Genomic DNA, 20788 nt, shown 5'->3' on the forward strand with positions numbered 1-20788 from the left:
TCCAGCTCTGCACGTGGACGCAGGGCTTGGACGGGAGAGGAGGGGTGGACAGCTCTGCTCTGGAACCCAAGGCTGGGCTTGGACGGGAGAGGAGGGGCGGACAGCTCTGCTCTGGAACCCGAGGCTGGACGTGGCGACGCGTGGACGCCTGGAAGTCACCGAGCCCCATGGGCTCCTCGCCCCGCTCATCCCCAGTGACCCACAGTCCTTGTTCTCCAAACCATGAATGTAAAAGAATTAACTTATTTTCATTTCACTTGAAATGCAGAGAGAGCAACCTTCCATCTGCTGGTTCACCCCGTAAGTACCAGGCCAGGCCAAAGGCAGCAGCTGGAGCTCCACCCAGGTTTCCCTCGTTGGTGCAGGGACCCGAGTCCTGCGCCACCACCTGCTGCCTGCGGGGAGCCCGGTAGCAGGAGGCTGATTGGAACAGGAGCTGGGACTCACATGAGGCTCGCGGCGGGTGGGGGCCTCAAGCCGTGGCAGAATCCCCCCACCATCGCCGGCTCTCCCAGACCCTTTTCTCCCAGCCTTTGAAAGCGTTGCTTAGAGTTTATTTTTAAGCTTCACCCCTGACGACTCTGAGCCACCCATGAACTCCCAGGATCAGCCCCAGCTGGGGGAGGGATGGCAGACTGGAGAGGCCACAGGCGGTGCGTGTGGGAAGAGGGCCGGCCACGGGTGTCCGAGCGGCCAGGTGGGCGGCCACGGGTGTCCGAGCGGCCAGCTCCCGCCCCCTTCTCCTGTGTCAGAGGCGCCTGTGAGTTCTGCTCCGTATCAGGCCCGGGGAGGAGGTTCAGGACAGGACGGGAGCCAGGCGCAGGGCACAGCCTGAGGCCAGGGGGCACCCACTCCCCTTCTCTCTGTCCCGGGGCCGGGACACCGGGGCGGCCTTCTGAGGCCGTGGGATGGAAGCTGTGCACTGAGGATAACGAAGGACGAGACGGCAGGAGCCTGGGTGCCTGACTCCCGTCTGGTGTGAGCGTGTGGGAGCGAGGGCACGCCGTCAGGTCGGGGGGGCGGCTGCACCGGGCTCCACGGCAGCTGCCCTCGGTGCCCCAGGGCGTTTCCAGGGCTGCACAGCTCACGCACCGACGGCAAGAGCTCCAGGCCCGCCGCAAGGGCTCCCGGGAGCGGCCCTGGCTGCGGCGACGGCGCTCACGAGACGGCAGCTCCCTGCACCGAGGCTCCGTTGGCGCGGTCACCAGCTGCTCTGTGAGGCGCTGGGGCTTCCTGCTCCCATGTCCCACCGACAGCGCAGTGCTGCCCCCAGCCTCAGCAGCAGGGTGTCCCCGCCCTGTCCCGCGTCCACGGCGATGTGACAGCGCCCCCAGAGCCCAGGCAGCACCCACTCCCTCACGCTCCCGGGGGTTTCAGGAAGCCCTCTACGCAGGCGACGCGCAAAGCTGCCCCCCTCCCGACGGCACGCCCTGACTCAGCAGCCTGGACAAGGAGCGTGAACAGGGACACTGAGGGTGGGCAGCCTGCTGGGGACACCCTGTCCTCTGCCTCTCTAGAGACACGGGTTTGTCGAGGCCATGCTGGAGAAATGGAACCCAGCGACGTGTTTAGGGGTGGCTTAAGATGCCGGCGTCCCACACTGGAGCGCCCGGGCTCCAGCCCCAGCTCTCTTCCTGACCCCAGCTTCCTGCTACGGCAGACCCTGGGAGGCACGGCTCAAGGGGTGGAGGCCCCGGACTGAGTCCTGGCTCCTGGCCTGGGGCCAAGACAGACGTCTGGAGAGGAAACGAGCAGATGGGAGTGCTGCCTCTCTCTCTCTCTCTCTCTCTCTCTCTGTTTGCCTCATACACAGTGGTCTTCCCGCAGCCTGGGTCTCCACGGCCTCCCGCGCCTCTAACTGCCGGGCCGCGGCCGGTTCTTCTCTCTGGGGAATCAGCTCCCTGCTGCAGGCCCAGCGACTCACCTTGTCCAGCGAGAAGACGTAGGAGGTCACCTGCGGGCACAGCTCGGGGATCTGGCTCTCGGCGCCCAGCAGCACGTGCTCCACGAAGAGCGCCACGGAGGAGATCCGGCGCCACTGGGCTCTGTCCAAGAGGGGGCGCTCAGCTCCCACCAAGACACCCGAGGGGCGCAAGGACAGAGCGGGGTGGGCACAGCCACTGGGCTGTCCAAGAGGGGCGTGAGGACAGAGCGGGGTGGGCACAGCCACTGGGCTGTCCAAGAGGGGCGCGAGGACAGAGCGGGGCGGGCACGGCCACTGGGCTGTCCAAGAGGAGCGCTCAGCTCCCACCAAGACACCCGAGGGGCGTGAGGACAGAGCGGGGTGGGCACAGCCACTGGGCTGTCCAAGAGGGGCGCGAGGACGGAGCGGGGCAGGCACGGCCACTGGGCTGTCCAACACGGGCCGCTCAGCTCCCACCAAGACACCCGAGGGCAGTGAGGACAGAGCGGGGAGGGCACGGCCACTGAGCTGTCCAAGAGGGGCGCGAGGACAGAGTGGGGAGGGCACGGCCACTGGGCTGTCCAAGAGGGGCGCGAGGACAGAGTGGGGAGGGCACGGCCACTGGGCTGTCCAAGAGGGGCCGCTCAGCTCCCACCAAGACACCCGAGGGCAGCGAGGACAGAGCGGGGAGGGCACGGCCGGTGCGGGCTAAGGGCCAGCCCTGCTGTCCACCCACTGCCGCCCGCAGATGCCAGCTCAGCGGCCACTCAGGGACACTGCTTGCCACCGCGTCCACCACCCACTGCAGGGTCCCCACCTGAGCGGCACAGCCCGGGCAGGAATGGACTCTCAGGAGGCAGGGCAGACCCTGGCGGCCCGTCCCCCTCTCTCACTGCTGTCCCCTCGACCTGCTCCGAGCTGTCCTCGTGTGCGAGCCTCCTGACCCCGCCCCTTCTACGGCCCCCGCGAACGCAGTGCCCCCTCCCCAGATGCACAGCGTCAGCGACGGCTGGGCCTAAGCAAGGTTCTGTGAATTCCCGGGGGCCGAGTGGGAAAGCAGCCCCCACTGCGCTGCCTCCCCCACAGGGCTCGGCACGGGCAGGGCCGGCTCTGGGCCTCACCTGACTTCCCGGCTGACGGCCCTGGCCTCGTGCCCGCTGCCCTGCAGGTGGCCCTCGGAGCAGACCAGCTCCAGCGGCGTGGACAGGCTCTTCACCTGCTGCAGCCAGTCCCGGGCGCTGGGCTGCAGGGTGTCTCTGGTCAGCATTTCTGCACAGGCCATGGCCGCAAACACATCCAGCGTCTGCGAGGAAGGGGACCGGTCAGGCACGCGGAGGAGAGCCCCACCCACACCCTGCTGGGCCCCGATCTGTAACCCAACCCAGCCGTAGGCCCAAGGATGAGACGCACGGAGAAGCCTCCCGTCCGGAACACAGCCCCGCGCTCTCCGTGCCCGGGACGGGGGGGGGGGCAGGCAGAAGTACCCAACGCTGGCTCAAGGCCCCGGGGGAGCCGTACCATCTCACTGCCGGCCAGGTCGTGCTTCTGTGCCAGGCTGGGGAGGACCTGCGGCTTCAGGGTCAGGATGCGGGACAGGTTCTGCAGCCGGCTCGCGAAGTGCTGCTGCGCCAGCAGCACCCACGGCAGGGACAGCCCGTCCTCCGGCTGGCCCGCGGCCGCGCTGAGCTCCCGCATGCAGGCCCACAGAGCCATCTGCAGAAGCTGGAAAGACAAGGAGTTCTGAGTCCTTGAATTGCAACCTGGGGCCGGCGCTGTGGCGCAGCGGGTTAACGCCCTGGCCTGACGCGCCGGCATCCCATACGGGTGCCGGTTTGAGTCCCGGCTGCTCCACTTCCAACCCAGCTCTCCGCTGTGGCCTGGGAAAGCAGCGGAAGGCGGCCCAAGTCCTTGGGCCCCTGCACCTGCGTGCGAGACCCGATGAAGCTCCTGGCTTCAGCCTGGCCCAGCCCTGGCTATTTTGACCATTTGGAGAGTGAGCCAGGGGATGGAAGCTCTGTGTGTGTGTGTGTGTGTGTGTGTCTCCCTGTAACTCTTTCCAACAAATAAAATAAATCTTAAATAAAGGTCAGGGCCTGTCTCTGCTGGTGCCCAGCCCGGGGCACCCTTTAGTCGTGCCGGCTGTAGGCACATTCTCCCCACAGTGGGGACTTCCCTCTCTGTGCTGTGCAGTCTGAAACTGTCATGTGGTCAAAGTCTCTGTCTTTCAGTTACCCTGAGGGATCAGTTAAATATTTACATAACTTTCTTGCAGAGAAACTAAACACGTAAGAAGGTGTTCCAGGGGCTGGCGTTGGTGCGCTGGGTTAAGCCACTGCCAGCATCCCCTAAGGGCACCGGTTCAAGCCCTGACTCCTCCACTTCCAGTCCAGGTCCTTGCTAATGGTCCTGGGAAGACAGAGCAGAAGGCCCAAGTCCCTGGGCCCCTGTACCCACGTGGGCACCCGGATGGCGTTCTGGGCTCCTGGCTTCTTCAGCGTCCAGGAGGCCCTGGCCCTGAGTGTCCCAGGAGGCTCACGTGGCACTTAGCCCCCGGCACCCTGCACAGACCACATTCCGGTCCCCAAACAGGACAGCACCGGCTCCGGGCAGAGCCCGCCGGGCCCTCCCACGCGAGATGCGCTCTAGACCCGCGGCCGCCTCTACCTTGAATTCCTCCCCCGTGGACACACTCATGCTCAAGAGGACGAAGTCCCTCAGGAAGCACTGGAGAAGCTCCCGCTGCTGCTCCGCAGGGAGCCGCGCGACAAAGCTGCCGAGAGGCGTCTGCCGGAAGATCTCCACCAACTTCCCGGGCAGTCCTGCGGGCAGAGGGAGCCTCTGAGAGGCTGAACGGCCGTGGCCGGAGCTCCCAGACGCGGGGCAGCCGCTGCCTGCTCCCGCGGCCATGCAGAGATGGCTGCTGTCCAGACACTGATGACATTTGACAGCGGACAAGACAGGATACATCTGTGTCCAACGCGGGTCACACAGCGGGAAAAGACCGGGCACGGACGGGGTCTTCACTGCCCGTGCACGCGTGGGGAGCCCCTGGACCCGAGTGATGGGGAAGGAGTGGCCGCTGTGCGGGGCTGGCTCGCGGACCAGGCAGGTCTGCCCCCTAGATGAAGGTGCCGGCCGCCGGGTCGCACGCCCCCCCCCCCCCCCAGGAGGAAGTGAGTTGCTCGCCAGGATAAGCACGCTCAGGACTCCGACCGGGAGCTCGAGCGCTGACCGGATGGCCCTCCACCAGCACTGGTCACCGCTGGCTTCCCTGGGACGACTGTGGCCACTGCCCGGCCGGCTCTGTGTGGAGGGGGACACTCCGCTCTGGGGACCAGCGTGGGCCAGCGAAGCTCACTGGTGACACCTCCCGATCCCGGTACCCAAGGTGCCCAGGAACCTTGGAATGGGAATGGCCACGGAGCGGCAGGAAAAGTTCTCTCCCGGCCACACGCGGTCCACTGCACGGCAGCCCTGGGCAGCACACAGGGCTCCCCTCGCTGTGAGACGCACAGGCCCGAGCCCAGGTGCCCCCGTCACTCCTTCCGCAGAAACTCTACTTATTTATTGTTAAAGACTTGTGTGTTTAAAGGCAGAGAGAGAGAGAGAGAGAGAGCGAGCTTCCATCTACTGGTTCATGCCCCAGATGGCCACAACAGCCGGTATGAGCCAGACCAAGGCCAGAACTCCATCTGAATTTCCCACCTGGGTGGCAGGGACCCAAACACGTGGGCCATCTTCTGCTGCCTCCCAGACGCGTCAGGAGGAAGCTGGTTGGAACCAGCCCTCTGGGACGGATTCTGGCATCCCAAGCGGTGGCTTAACCTGCGTACCACAATGCCCTGCCAGCAGAAATTTTTAAATGGAAGATCGATGCTAACTCCTTGTGAAGGAGCAGAAGACGACCCAAGTCCCTGGGCCCCTGCACCGATGCGGGAGACCCGGATGGAGCTCCAGGCTCCCGGCTTTGGCCCGGCCCGGCCCGGCCTCTGCAGCCACTTGGGGCGTGAACCAGCGGATGGAAGAGCTCCCTCCATCTGCTGCTCCTGTCAAATAAGCAAACAAGTCTTTAAAAAAATAAACTGACGTGAGGAATGACGTGTACCCGAGGCCGTTCCGCGTGCCGAGCGGAACCAGAGCCCCGGGAGTCGGGGCCGCCGCCGCCTGCGTGTTCACGGGGGCGCGCGGGCTGCTCGCCTGTCGGGGCCTCACCTTCGGCATTGGTGATGTACTGAGCCTGCACCCACAGCTCCTCCAGGTAGTCCTTGATCCTCCAGCTGAACGGGGTGTCGGCGCCCTCGGGGAGGCTCATGTGGTTCTGCACCAAGATGGAGGTCACCTCGCCTTTGGATCTGCGGCAAGGCAAGTGAACACAGGTCACGGTCGCGAGGCCTGCCCGACGCACAGGACCGGCCCCTCCCCGAGGCCCCGAGGACAAGGGGCGAGGCTACCCAGGGGCCAGGGTCTCCGTCCAGAGAGAATTATGTGAGGGAGACCTCGCGACCCCTTGGCTCACAGACAAAACCAAAGCCAGACAGGGCCGAGCAGGGTGCCTGACGTCTGGCAGAACCGGGCCTGCTGGTGGCTGCACCTGCCCTTCCTGGACGCGGGGGCCGTGGCCAGGGGCCTCTCCTGGGTGCCAGCAGCACCTGTCTTCTACCTTCTTCCCCAACCCACCTCCCAAACTGGTCAGCCTGCAGCTAGGCCGAGTGGCTCTCCCCAGGGAAGGAGGGGTCAGGAGGGGACCCCGCACCCAGCGGCCGTTTTAACTCCGAGAACAGGAAAGAGGGGACAAGGGCTCGTTGGACTTGACGGGCGTCGCCGGTCACTACCACGCCACGACTCTCCCAGCGACGCCTACACTGCATCGGCTCCTCGGGAGAGCGCCCGGGGCAGAGGGAGGCCTCCCGTTACCTGGTGTCACTCGTCACCAGGGGGATGTCCAGCAGCTTGGTGTCCGTGAAGATGAACATCCACAGAGCCCGTGTCCAGGCCGGAGGGCGCGGCCTGGCCAGCAGCTCCAGGTTGCCGTCTCTGTCGATGAACGACACCACGCTGGCCAGCAGCGGGGTGACCACGCCTTGGACCCGCTTCCAGAGGGAGTTCCTGCAGTGCCACGGGAGACAGGGCCCCGCTGTGGTCTGAGTCACCACGGGGCCGCGGTCCCGGACGCCGCCTGGCTCCCTGGGCGGGGCACCACACGCTGCACCAGGGTGGCGCTGGAATCCCAGGTACGTTAAGGGTGAGAAAGGACCCTCCCCAGGGAGACAACCCAGGGCGAGGGGCCGGGGCTGTGGCACAGCAGGTTAAAGCCCCGGTCTGCAGTGCTGGCATCACGTATGGGCCCCGGCTGAGTCCCGGCTGCTCCTCTTCTGATCCAGCTCCCTGCTGTGGCCTGGGAAAGCAGTGGAGGGCGGCCCAAGTGCTCGGGCCCCTGCACCCACATGGGAGACCTGGAAGAAGCTCCTGGCTCCGGGCTTCAGATCGGCTCAGCTCTGGCCATTGTGGCCATTTGGGGAGTGAACCAGCGGATGGAAGACCTCTCTCTATCTCTCTCTCTCTCTCTCTCTCTCTCTGTAACTCTGCCTTTCAAATAAATAAAATAAATCTTTAAAAACAAACCCCACGGCAACAGGGGTCGGTGGACTCTGTGGGCGGGCACCTGAAGCCAGCCCCCAAGACAGGCGAACTGAGTGGGACGTCACTGGTGATGGCCAGCTGCGATGGGCCGCGGGACAGGGACTGCAGGACCCCAAGGGGTGGTGAAGGGAAGCTCTGAGGGAACTGACAAAACCGGGGCTGGCATCGTGGACGGTGGGTGAGGCCAGTGCCTGTCACGGAGGTCAGACCTCCCCAGATCAGACCACCGGCTCGAGTCCCAGCCGTTCTGTCTCTGCTTGCAGCTCCCAATTAATGGGCCTGGAGGCAGCAGGTCAGGGCCCAGGCATCTGGTGCCCCGCCACCTTGTGGGACCAGGACAGAGCTCCAGGCTTCCGCCTTTGGCCTGGCCCAGTCCCGGCTGCTGTAGGCATTCGAGGATTGCGCCTCCCGACAGGTTTCTCATCTTTCAACTAAATAAATATTTTTTTAGGAAAAAATAAAAGAAAAGGACCATGGACACTAAGTGATTCCCCTGGGTCCTACTTCTGTGGGTCCCACGACCAAGCAGAGGCCTGGGAACGTCACTCGGCCACTCTGCTAAAAACCTCGTCATGGCCGGCGCCGCGGCTCACTAGGCTAATCCCCCGCCTTGCGGCGCCGGCATACCGGGTTCTAGTCCTGGTCGGGGCGCCGGATTCTGTCCCGGTTGCCCCTCTTCCAGGCCAGCTCTCTGCTGTGGCCCGGGAGTGCAGTGGAGGATGGCCCAGGTGCTTGGGCCCTGCACCCCATGGGAGACCAGGATAAGCACCTGGCTCCTGGCTTCGGATCGGCGCAGCACCAGGGAAGAGAGCTCAGGGCACACACACCACCACCACCACCAGGGTCGTGCTGTGCTCGCCGGAACACGGAGCCCGGCTGGGACCGCAGGGGCTCAGAATGAAAGGCCTCGGCCCCCGGTGGGCGGCGCAGGGCGCGGAGACGCTCCCAGTACCTGAAGGTGCCGGCCTCCTGCAGCGCGTCCTGGTTGGACGCCGCCCTCAGCACCCAGTCCTGACTGCGCAGCTGGTTCTCCTCCTGCCTCCTCAGGAGGCCGTGCAGCCGCACCTTCAGCACCTGCAGGAAGGCGGCTGCGAAGGGGCGGGAGGCTGACACCGGCCCCGCCCCCGCCCCGCCATCGCCGCCCCGCACCCCCGCCCGCATGGGAAGCCGCCCCGCGCCCCCGCCCCCGCCATCGCCGCCCCGCGCCCCCGTCCGCATGGGAAGCCGCCCGCTCCGAGGTTCTGGCACGGCCGGCCGGGCTGCAGGGCAGGCGGGAGGGGCGGGGCCGGGCCGGGCGCTCACCGTCCCCGCTCAGGAGCCCCAGCAGCAGCTCCACCCTCCTCATGTTGCGCTGGCCGCTCTCGGCCGGGTCCCGGAGCATCCCCACGGCACTCTGCATGCAGCTCTGCAGCAGCTGGGTGCTGTCCAGGAGGGGCACCTGCCGACGGCCACGGTCAAGTGCTCAGTGCCCCCGCACAGGCCGAGCACAAGCACGGTGGCCCCACACACGGTTGCCGTGGGCACACGGTCACCGCAGGCACACATGGTCACCACAGGCACACACGGTCACCACGGGCACACACGGTCACCACGGGCACACACGGTCACCACGGGCACACACAGCCACCACGGGCACACACACACGGTCACCACGGGCACACACGGCCACCACGGGCACACACGGTCACCACGGGCACACATGGTCACCACAGGCACACACGGTCACCACGGGCACACATGGTCACCACGGGCACACACGGTCACCACGGGCACACACACACGGTCACCGTGGGCCAAGGTCCCACTCCCAGCCAGCTGGCGGGCCACGCCTGCCACCCCTACACAGTGGCCACCGACCAGGGGCTCCAACGGCAGCCACGGAGCAAAGCTGAACCCCCGGGGGCCTCGTGCAGACAGGGACGCCAGAGCTCGCCCCAGGGCCCCTGGACATCCAGCGCAGAGGGACGGGAAGACCCCAGCCTGCACACACACACACACCCCCCATCTTCTCCAGCTCCTGCGGGGATGTGGGAGGAGCAAGTGGCACTCACGTCGCTGCCTGCTGGGGCCGGGGCGCCATGTTCCATCCCCTCTGGACTCTCGGTCTCCATTTCCACCACCTCCGCGGCCCCTGACTCAGCCTCATCCACTTCCATGTCCCCCTCATGGTCGCCTTTCGCTGCAAGCCAAGGGGGCGCCATCAAGTCAGCCTTCAGGAGAGGCTCGGCTCGGGCAGCGCAGCCGCGGCCTCCCGCGGCCTCCCGCCAGGTCTGGCTGCCCGATGCGGCCGCCTGGTCCACCAGCGCTGCCTCTGACCGCTGCTACGCGTGCTCTGGGGCCGTCTGCACCTGCAGATCCCTCCTCCACGTGGAGCTGTGGCCTCCCGCCGGGCCTGTGCCCTGTGACCAGGAGCCAGCCAGGCAGCACACACACCCCGGCTCCTGCCGAGGGCAGGTGTTGTGCTCAAAGGTGGCGAAGGCACAGCGCTGTCCGCCGCCCGCCCCGCCGCCTTCCCTCGACCCTGCCGCCGTGACTCACGCTCGGGGCCGTCTCCTTGCTGGAACAGCTGGCTGATGGGGACGTTCTGCAGCCTGGTCACATCCGAGGCCATCGCCGTGGACCTGTGGAGGTCGTCTATGTGCACCGAGTGCCACAGCCCTGGAAGAGAGGCGCCGTGGGAACCTCGCCGTGGCCTCCGGACGTCCCAGGGGTCAGTCCCACCGCTGCACAGGGCGCGGCCACCGCCACACCCATCCTATGCATATTAATAGCTTTCATCGAAAGCTCAGTTTTAAAAAGGGAGAAAACAGCTTGTGGAGGACAGACAGAGGTGGCCTATGGCTGACACGCGTCACCGTCCTGCACGCGTCACCGTCAGGACACGCAGGAGGCGCTGGCACGGTGCGCCTGCCATCGGCTGAGAAAGCATGGAACTATTTGCCCATCTCTAGAAGACCAGTTTCTCTTCTAACGAGTAAGGGTGACCATTCCTAGAGACTGGGAGACGGCGCTTTCCTGCCGGAGACAGGCATCGGGTGCCAGGGCACTGGTGCTGCCGTGGGAGATGTCCTCTGAGCTCCCCACAGCATGAACGTGAGGACACAGAGGGGCCGGCGCTGTGGCACAGCGGGTAAGGCCGTGGCCTGCAGCGCCAGCATCCCATATGGGCGCCGATTCGAGTCCCGGCTGCTCCACTTCTGATCCAGCGCCCTGCTGTGGCCTGGGAAAGCAGCAGAGGATGGCCCAGGTCCCTGGGCCCCTGCACCCACGTGGGAAACCGGGAATAAGCTCCTGGCTCCTGGCTTTGGCCAGCCCCGGCTGTTGTGGCCATTTGGGGAGTGAACCAGTAGATGAGAAGCGTGCACGGGGACTCCCATGCTGACTCAGCACAGGGCCTCCCATCCTGACTCAGCACAGGGACGGGCCTCCCATCCTGACTCAGCACAGGGACGGGCCTCCCATCCTGACTCAGCACAGGGATGGGACTCCCATCCTGACTCAGCACAGGGACGGGCCTCCCATCCTGACTCAGCACAGGGATGGGACTCCCATCCTGACTCAGCACAGGGACTCCCATGCTGACTCAGCACAGGGATGGGACTCCCATCCTGACTCAGCACAGGGACGGGCCTCCCATGCTGACTCAGCACAGGGACAGGCCTCCCATCCTGACTCAGCACAGGGACTCCCATGCTGACTCAGCACAGGGACGCGACTCCCATCCTGACTCAGCACAGGGGCGGGACTCCCATCCTGACTCAGCACAGGGACGGGACTCCCATCCTGACTCAGCACAGGGACTCCCATGCTGACTCAGCACAGGGACGGGACTCCCATGCTGACTCAGCACAGGGACGGGCCTCCCATCCTGACTCAGCACAGGGACTCCCATGCTGACTCAGCACAGGGACGGGACTCCCATGCTGACTCAGCACAGGGACGGGCCTCCCATCCTGACTCAGCACAGGGACGGGCCTCCCATCCTGACTCAGCACAGGGACGGGCCTCCCATGCTGACTCAGCACAGGGGCGGGCCTCCCATGCTGACTCAGCACAGGGATGGGACTCCCATCCTGACTCAGCACAGGGACTCCCATGCTGACTCAGCACAGGGACAAGACTCAAGGCCAGAGTCCTGATGAGACCAACATTCGACTTCAGCCGTGCACAGCACCGACCCCGCGAGACGCGGTGCAGCCAGCGCCGACACAGGTTCCCCGCTCCCGCAGCCCCACCTCCGTGGAATCCCACGTAGGCCGCGTCGCTCCCCATCCGCGACAGCTTTGTGATGAAGTAGACCAGCACGCAGTCCTCCTGTCCTTGCAGTTTGTTGATTTCATTTGTAGCAGAATACCTGCTCAAACAACAGACGGATCAGCTCGAGGCCAGCAAATGAGCACACGCGGCCGAGAGCGGCTGCACGGTGTCCGGTGTCCGGAGCCTCGGTCAGCCTCACAGCCCCACACTCGAGTTCCTTAGGGGCGGCGCTGCGGCACAGAAGGTCAAGCCCCCGCCTGAAGCACCAGCTTCCCGTACGGGTACCGGTTCGAGTCCCGGCTGCTCCACTTCTGATCCAGCTCCCTGCTAATGCTCCTGGGAGAGCAGTGGAAGACGGCCCAAGTGCCTGGGCCCCTGCACCCGCATGGGAGACCCAGAGGCAGCGCCAGGCTCCTGGCTTCAGCCTGGCCCAGACCAGGCCATTGCAGCCACTGGGGGAGTGAACCAGCACATGGTCTCTCTCTCTCTGTCTCTCTCTCTTTGTCTCTGTCTCTCCTCCTAACTCTGCCTTTGAAGTAGATAATTTTTTTTTTAAAACGTGAATTTTACTTTTAGTAATAAAGGAACATAGTTAATTCTGGAAATCCTGACATTCTCCCATGAGCACTTTAAAATGTCCAAAAAAGATTAACAAAGACTGTGCACACTGCTGGGTCTTGGAACTTGTAAAAAGTCAAAAGAAATGCAGAGTCAACAACTTCTAAAGCACGGCTGCAAACGTGCGCCTCGGGCACTCTTCCACACCCGTATCTTTATTTACACATCCGAGAGGCCGACAAGCACTGCCCGCAGTGGCCAGGACTGGGCTGGGCCAAAGCCGGGGGCCGGGAGCCCCGTCCAGGCCTCCCACGTGGAGGCGGGACCCCTGCACTCGAGCCATCGCCCCTGCCCCAGGCTCTATACCAGGAGGAAGCCAGAGCCAGCAGCTGGAGCCAGGCACCGATGTGGGTGGGATGCGGGCGTCGTGACTGGTGAGGCTTGACAGACGGGCACAGCGCCAGCCCGCGCCATTCCCCGGTCGGTGCCCTGTTACCTACACCTCTCCCATCTTCCAGCTACGGTACTGCCATCAGCCTCGTCTTCTCTGTCTCTGTCTCTCTGGCCCACGTTGAGGAGAGAAAGGAGAGAAGGTTTCTCACGTTCGTCTCCGTACCTATTCTGAGACTACGCTGCTGTCTGGGGAGAAAGGCGGCATTTCCCGTAGTTTATGAGAAAAACAGGAAAAACGTACTTAGCCGACGCGATGAGCTGAGCGCTGTGGCCCCCGTCCTCAAAGTCCGTCTGGATGATGAGGATTTTATACCTGGCCGTCTTCGTTAAGCAGTTTCTGGAAGCAGAAGGACGGACCCAATCAGCTCCCGTCCACGAACCCTTCCTGACGTCCCCGGAGAGGAGGGAACGCGAGGGCTCCCCGGCGGAGGGAAGACCCCGGCCAGGCCGCCAGGGCGCAGAAGGGCAGCGTGTGTGGGGCAGGCAGCCTGTGACGGCGGAGAGGGGCCCGGGGGAGCGGGGCGAGCCCGCCGCCCGGCGCCTCACCGGACGTCCTTGAGGAAGGAGTACTCGGTGTCGAACTGCTGCAGCGACAGGACCGTGGGCCTCGGAGCCCGGCCGGCCAGCTCCGCCCCCAGACACTCGCAGTCCTGACTGGTCAGCAGCCTGGAGAACGTGGTGACCTGCGAGGGCGGGAGAGGCGGGTCACCGGCGGACAGGAAAGGCGTGGGCCCGGCAGTGCGCACACAGAAAGCAAGCAGAACCCACGGGCCACGTCCACAGCACAGACACCAGAGCTGCAGCCTGGGCCCACCCAGCCTCCCGCAGGTGCGCCCCCACCAGAGGCCGTCACGGCTCGCTCCTGGGTTCTCCCTCAGATGAAGGGAACCGACCACACAAGGAGGAGCCCGGGAGCTGGCCCCAGACCGCTCTGTGCACTGGGTGACCCCCGCCGCCTTGCACGTCCACCTGCTCCTCTCCTTAGCCCGGAGCCGGCCTCCTAACCGCCCAGTGCTTCCTGTCCACCTGGTACCACTGCCCGCTCACTCCCTCCTGCACTGCTTCCTGTGGGACACCTCGGGCCCCTCGGGGCTGTGCACAGGCCCTCCTCACGGCCTTGAACCTGAAGCTCCGTCCACGGTCCCTGCCCTTCTGCTTCACACTTGGTCACTTTTGCCCTAGGAGTGCTTCGGCCTCCTGAGCTTTCCCAAGTCCCTCCTTAGGGTCAGCTCGAGGGGACTTGAAAGGAAATCTTTGACATTGGACCCTGACCTGCGGCCCAGCACTGGTCAGTGTCCTGATCCAGGGACACCGCGGGACCTGCCCGGGCCTCTCTCCTCACCCTCGTGTGCTGACCAAAGACAGCTCCGTCAACTCCCTTCCACGTCCTCAGAGCCCTGAGCTCGGCACTCGGCAGGGAACGCGGTGCAGAACGGGCACCGCAGGGGCGGGCGTCAGGCTGGTGGCTACCTCGTCCTCCCACCACATCAGAGTGCCTGGGCCTGTGCCCAGCCCTGGCGCCGGACTCCAGCGGACGCACAGCCCGGGACGCAGCGCTGACAGCTCAGGTGACCGGGTTCCCGACTCCCACGTGAGAGACCCGGATTCAGTTCCCAGCCCCTGGCCTGGGCTCCACTTAGCCCTGGCTGCCGCAGGAATTTAGGGGGAGAGCCACTGGCTAGGGGTCTGCGCTCCCTCCCTCCCCCCTCCCTGACCGCTGTTACGCCTCTCTGCAGGCAGCAGCATTGTGGTGCGGTAATGCCGACATCTCAGAGCGATGGCCGAGTGCCGCCTGCTCCACTTCCGATCCCGCTCCCTGCCAATGCACCTGGGAAAGCACCGGAAGATGCCCAAGTGCTCGGGGCCCTGCACAGAGCTCTGGGCTCCTGACTTCAGCCTGGCTCAGCCCAGCCACTGCAGCCATTTGGAGAGTAAACCAGCGGATGGAGGATCTGCCTCCCCTCCCTTCATTGCTCTGCCTTTCACATAAATAAATAAGTAATTTTAAAAATTTATTTATTTATGTGAAAGGCAGAGTTACTCAGAGGCAGAAGCAGAGAGAGAGAGAGAGAGAGGTCTTCCATCTGCTGGTTCACTCCCCAATTGACTGCAACGGCTGGAGCTGCGCCGATCCAAAGCCAGGAGCCAGGAGCTTCTTCCTGGTCTCCCACACGGGTGCAGGGGCCCAAGGACTTGGGCCGTCTTCTACTGCCCTCCCAGGCCACAGCAGAGAGCTGGATCAGAAGTGGAGCAGCTGGGACTCGAACCAGAGCCCGTATGGGATACTGGCACCGCAGGCCAGGCCACAGCGCCGGCCCCAGTAAATAAATCTTTAAAAAAAAAAAAAGTATTCTAAACTTGGTGAAACTGAACTTTGCGTCCTGGCACTTAATACGGGGAATGACCAGCAGTGCCAGTGAACCCAGCACCACCCCTCACGTGGACGTCGAAGGAGCCATGGATCCCAGCCTGCGGCCCCGACACTAGGAACTCGGGACCCTCAGGAGGGCAAGCGGTCATCACCTCGGTGAAGACGGCCCGGCACTCCGGATCCACCGTGCGGAGCTGGGCCTGCAGGAAGTCGGCGAAGGAGTCGTGCCGCTGGCAGCTGTAGTACTCCCGTGACAGCCCCTGCGCGGTGAAGCCGCCCAGCAAGGACGCGCTCAGCCGGACCACGGCGTCAGGCGTGGCGCAGCCCAGCAGGGCCAGCTTGGCCTCCTCCAGCACCTGCTGGTAGTGCTCGCCGGTCAGGTCCCGGGCGCCCAGCCTCTCGGCCACCTGCAGCACCACGGAGGCGCAGGTGTCGGAGTGGAACCCGATGAAGACGTCGGCGGGGCTGTACTTGTGCCTGGCCAGCAGCTGGTCCGGCCTCAGGTCCACGAACTTGGCCACCCACGCCTGGAGCTCCTCGGCGACGCCCCTCTGCCACGGCGGCAGCACCGTGTGGATGTCCAGGTAGTGCTTCTCCAGCCGGTTGACGAGCGGGACGGGGAACTGCCTGTAGACCACGTCCTTCTCCTCGATGACGATCAGCCGAAAGCCGGGGTGGACGCGGCACTTGACGCGGTGCGTGCCCAGGCCCAGGTCCACGTACTTGTGGCCGCCGAGGCGCACGTAGTACTGGTTGAGCGCGTCGTACAGGCTCTCGTAGAGGCTCTGCAGGTTGAGCAGCACCACCATCCTGCCGGTCTCCATGCAGACCTTCACGCGGTTGATGTTCCTGCAGATCTGCGTGTACTCCTGGTCCTTGGGGAAGCTGGACCCGAAGATGATCTCGGGCTGCTGGCCCGCGCGGAACAGCCGCTGCAGGATCTGCAGGGCCACGTAGTTCCTGGTGAGCACGAGCAGATAGCGGACCTCCGGCTCCTCCGGCCCCTCCGGCCCCGCCGGCCCCGCGCCCGACGCCCGCGCGTCCCCGAAGATGTTCTGCCTGATGAGCTGCAGGGGGCTGACCTCCCCGGCGCAGCGGGCCTCGGGCAGGCTGGCGCAGAATATGTCCAGCGCCGGGAGGTCGTCCTTGCCGCTGAAGTTGCGCAGGACGGCCTGCGCGATGTCCCGCGGGGCGGGCGGCCGGAGCGAGGCTTTGGCCGTGGCGAAGACCATCTTGATGAGGCTGTAGTAGTCCCGGAGCCCGAAGAACTCCTTGTCCTGGCTGCGGCACACCGCCTCGTAGGCCCGGGCGAAGGGCGCGAAGTAGCCCTGGACGCGGGCCAGCACGAGGCCGTCGGAGGAGCAGATGCCCCTCGCGCTGTCGATGAGCTCCTTCTGGCTGGGGCTGCCGCGCGCCACGAAGATGCCGCGGTTCATCTTGGCGGGGTCGAGGGCCCAGTTGGAGATGCCGACGAAGCCCACTTTCTTGTGGGGGGCCGGGTCGTCATCGATGCAACCGTCCTCCAGCAGCGGGTGCAGGGCCTTCAGCGGCATGCGGGGCGAGTCCTCGGCCAGGCCCACCTCGTCCAGCACCACCACGGACACGTACTGCTGCAGGTCCTTGCCCTGCTGGAAGCGGGCGCACTGCCGGAAGGTGCCGATGATGCCCTGCGGGGTGGAGTGGGGGCTGCACTGGAACGACACCAGGTGCACCTGCTTCAGGCCCCGGAAGAGCTCCGAGTGGGCGGCCGGGCCCTGCATGGCGTCCGCCACGATGGTCTTGGCCAGAGACTTGGAGCTGCCGGGCTTCCCCACCAGGAAGAGCGGGATCCTGAGCTCGATGCAGACGACCATCATGAAGACGTTCTCCTGCAGGGCCGAGTTCCTGGCGATGGCCTGCCGCAGGGGCGCGCCGTGCAGGAAGAGCGCCTGTGTCTGGCTTATCTCTTCCAGGACGGCCTTGCTGCTGTCGTACGGCTCGGGAAGGAACTTGCAGACGACCCTCCAGTAGGACTCCTTCTTCTCCAGAGAGGCGTGGTAGCACACCCCCAGAGCCAGCACCAGGGCCCAGAGCACCGGGTCTCTCTCGACCTGGCCGCCCTTCCTGACGCCGGCCTCGTCCAGGAAGGAGTCCAGCCTGCCCAGGAGGGCCTCGCTGCGCTCATGGAACCAGTGGAACACCGCCATGCAGCGCTCCACGTCCCTGAGGCTGACGAAGCCACACTCGTTCTCCCTGCTCCTCATGAAGGCCTGCGAGGCACACAGCACCTTCGCCATCACCCGCGTGTGGCCCTCGTCGATCCGGGCGCGGTCCACCGACCTCTGGACGATCTGCAGGATGTAGAGACACTCGGCGCTGAGGTTCAGCTGCCCGAAGTCCCAGACCAGGGGAACCAGGCTCGGGGGCAGGGCGTGGACCCGGTACACCAGCTGCCGCAGCGGGATGGAGCCCAGCCTGTCGGCCGTCTCCTGCGCGCTGACCCTGTAGCCCAGGCCGGCCGACTCCAGCCGCCGGATCATCTCCTGGGTGTGCCTGCGGTACGGGTTGCAGGCCGCGATGATGTGCAAACCGGAGTTCTCGGCCAGGGGCTGGCCTCCCACCGAGCGGTCACACAGGACTTCCTTGATGCAGCTGATGGCCTCGGTCGTGTTGGCCTCGTCGAAGAACAGGATGGTGTCCAGCCCGTGCTGGGCCTTGTTGCGGAGGGCGACCCTCTCGGCCTCCTGGACCCTGGAGCGGATCGCGTCGGCCGTCGTGCCCCCGTGGACCTTGACCAGCTTCATGGTTTCGGCCACGGCGCCCCCACGACGCAGGTCGCTGAGGAACTTAATGAGCCTGGTCTTCCCGCAGCCGGTCTCCCCCATGATGACGACCGGGATCCCGCACCGGAGCCGCATTTCGATGGCCAGGATCTTCAGCATGTTGTCCGTGGTGAGCTCGTACGTCTCGTCGGGGTCGTGGGGCCACTGGACGCCCAGGGCCAGGCAGAGCCGCTCCAGCTTCTCGTGTCTGGGCAGCGTGTCGAAGTCCACGTTGAAGGGCACCCTCTGCAGCAGCAGCCCCTGGTACAGCTGCTGCGTCATCACGTCTTTCTTGATGACCTGCCCGTTCAGGTGATTGACGGCGTCCACGCCGCCCGCCTGGTTGGGCTGGAGGTGGAAGCCGATGAACGTCATGGACACGCGGTCGTCGTTGAAGAAGACGTACGGGTGGGGCTCCGACTCCCACCTCCTGCGGAGCAAGAAGGGGGCCAGGTCTTCCTCCCGGACCCCGTCCATGCTGACCAGGTGCTTCCCGGGGCTCTGGTCCGAGGTCTGCAGGGTGGGCGTGGCGAAGTCTCTGGCCATGAAGATCATGAAGGTGACCACGAAGCTCTTGAAGCCCCGCAGGGTGTCTCCGGTGAAGCCCGAGTCGCAGAAGAGCGAGGCCTCGCAGTCCCGCAGCTGGCAGTTCAGGAAGCGCGCGAAGTTCTGCAGCTCGGCCCAGGACGGGTCCGCCACGCCGCAGTGGAGCAGCAGGAGCTGCAGGCACTCCCCGGGGCCGCCCTCCACCGAGCCCGGCTGGTACCGGAACGCGTCCAGGTCCTGGCGCAGGTGGAAGCGCCTCAGGTACTGGTAAGGCCTCTGGAAGGTCTCGCTGCGGAACTCCCGCTCGTCCAGCCCGGGCCCGGGAGTCGGCCCCACGCCCAGCACTTCTTTGGGAGGCCGGCAGGTGACTTTCGGGAAGACGTCGAGGAGGCTGAAGTGCGGGGCCTGCGTGCCCTGGGAAGGAGACACGAGGGCAGCGTTACCGCTCAGCCCCCCGCCCTCCGAGGGAGCCCCTCTCGGGGGGTCACTGAGACGCGCGGCTGCCCGCAGACCTCATTCCGTCAGACCCCCCACTCCGTTGGACCCCCACTCAGGTCGGAACCCCACTCAGGTCGGACCCCCACTCCACCGGACCCCTCACTCAGGTCGGACCCCCACTCAGGTCAGACCCCTCACTCAGGTCAGACCCCTCACTCTGGCCGGACCCCTCACTCAGGTCGGACCCCCTACTCAGGTCGGACCCCTCACTCCGGTCGAGCCCCTCACTCCGTCGGACCCCTCACTCTGTCGGACCCCTCACTCAGGTCGGACCCCTCACTCCGTGGGACCCCTCAATCCGTCGGACCCCCCACTCAGGTCAGACCCCTCACTCAGGTCAGACCCCTCACTCCGGTCAGACCCCTCACTCCGGTCGGACCCCCACTCAGGTCGGACCCCTCACTCCGGTCAGACCCCTCACTCAGGTCGGACCCCTCACTCCGTGGGACCCCTCAATCCGTCGGACCCCCCACTCAGGTCAGACCCCTCACTCAGGTCGGACCCCTCACTCTGGCCGGACCCCTCACTCAGGTCGGACCCCCCACTCAGGTTGGACCCCTCACTCCGGTCGAGCCCCTCACTCCGGTCAGACCCCTTACTCCGGTCTCGGACCCCTCACTCCGTGGGACCCCTCACTCCGGTCGGCACCAGGGTCTTGCAGAAGCTGACCTGCGGGAGCCACACGCTTAACTCAGTTCTCAGTAACACCTACTATGTGCACGTGGGGCAGACGGAGCTCGCGGCTAAGCAAGCTCTGTGACGGAAGTGCCATTCCCTGTCTGTTGCATCAGGAAGGGAAGCCCGGCCCCCCCCACGGCAGCAACCCCAAGTGAGGAAGACACACCTGCGAGGTGTTATTAAAGAGAGTGGAGGGGCCGGCGCGTGGGGCAGCGGGTTAAAGCCCCGGCCTGCAGCACCGGCCTCCCATACGGGCACCAGTGAGTCCCGGCTGCTCCACTTCCCATCCAGCTCCCTGCTAACACACCTGGGAGGGCAGTGGAGGATGGGCCAGGTGCTTGGGCCCTGCACCCGCCTGGGAGACCTGGATGAAGCTCCTGGCTCCTGGCTTCAGCCTGGCCCAGCCCTGGTCACTGAGGACATCTGGGGAGTGAACCAGCGGATGGAAGACCTCTCTCTCTCTCTCTCTCTCTCTCTCTCTCTGCCTCTACCTCTTTCTGTAACTCTGCCTTTCAAATGAGTAAAATAAATCTGGGGTCGGCACTGGTGTAGCAGGTAACGTCATGGCCTGCAGCGCCGCATCCCGTACGGGCACAGATTTGAGTCCCGGCTGCTCCACTGCTGATCCAGCTCCCTGCTGTGGCCTGGGAAGGCAGTGGAGGACGGCCCAGGTCCCTGGACCCTGCACCTGCGTGGGAGACCCGGCTCCTGGCTTTGGAACGGACCACTCCGGCCACTGTGGCCATTTGGGGAGTGACCCAGCAGATGGAAGACCTCTCTCTCTTTTTCGCCTCTTTGTAACTCTGCCTTTAAAATAAATTAATCAATCTTATAATAAATAAATAAATCTTTAAAGACAAAAATAAGTAAATAAAGACAGAGTGGAGGGGCCGGATCCTGTACCGGAGCTCTGAGTCGGGTGCCTCTGCTTCTAATCCGGCCCCTGCTAATGCGCCTGGGAAGCCAGCAGATGACGGCCCCTGCCCTCCACCAGACTCGAGACAGCTCCAGGCTCTGGCTCCAGTCTGACCCAGCTCTGGGTGTTGACCATCTGGGGAGTGGACCAGCGGATGGAAGCTCTCT

The 20788-nt window shown here is 65.0% G+C and overlaps 1 protein-coding gene across 2 annotated transcripts in view; it reads right to left on the reverse strand.

The window, feature by feature from the left end:
* Positions 1–20788, reverse strand: part of RNF213 (ring finger protein 213) — a 97736-nt gene that overhangs the window by 30161 nt on the left and 46787 nt on the right. For both annotated transcript variants that reach the window (XM_070060184.1, XM_070060183.1), the window contains exons 29-42: positions 15335–18943; positions 13358–13494; positions 13053–13148; positions 11779–11897; positions 10082–10201; positions 9595–9722; positions 8846–8981; positions 8496–8631; positions 6818–7009; positions 6116–6255; positions 4568–4722; positions 3422–3625; positions 3025–3206; positions 1925–2045 (exon numbers count right to left, since the gene is read on the reverse strand). In XM_070060184.1, the coding sequence (XP_069916285.1) occupies positions 1925–2045; positions 3025–3206; positions 3422–3625; positions 4568–4722; positions 6116–6255; positions 6818–7009; positions 8496–8631; positions 8846–8981; positions 9595–9722; positions 10082–10201; positions 11779–11897; positions 13053–13148; positions 13358–13494; positions 15335–18943 (5475 nt within the window). The remainder of the gene's footprint in view (positions 1–1924; positions 2046–3024; positions 3207–3421; positions 3626–4567; positions 4723–6115; positions 6256–6817; positions 7010–8495; positions 8632–8845; positions 8982–9594; positions 9723–10081; positions 10202–11778; positions 11898–13052; positions 13149–13357; positions 13495–15334; positions 18944–20788) is intronic.

This window comes from Oryctolagus cuniculus, chromosome 17, assembly GCF_964237555.1.
Source record: "Oryctolagus cuniculus chromosome 17, mOryCun1.1, whole genome shotgun sequence".
Taxonomy (NCBI): Eukaryota; Metazoa; Chordata; class Mammalia; order Lagomorpha; family Leporidae; genus Oryctolagus; species Oryctolagus cuniculus.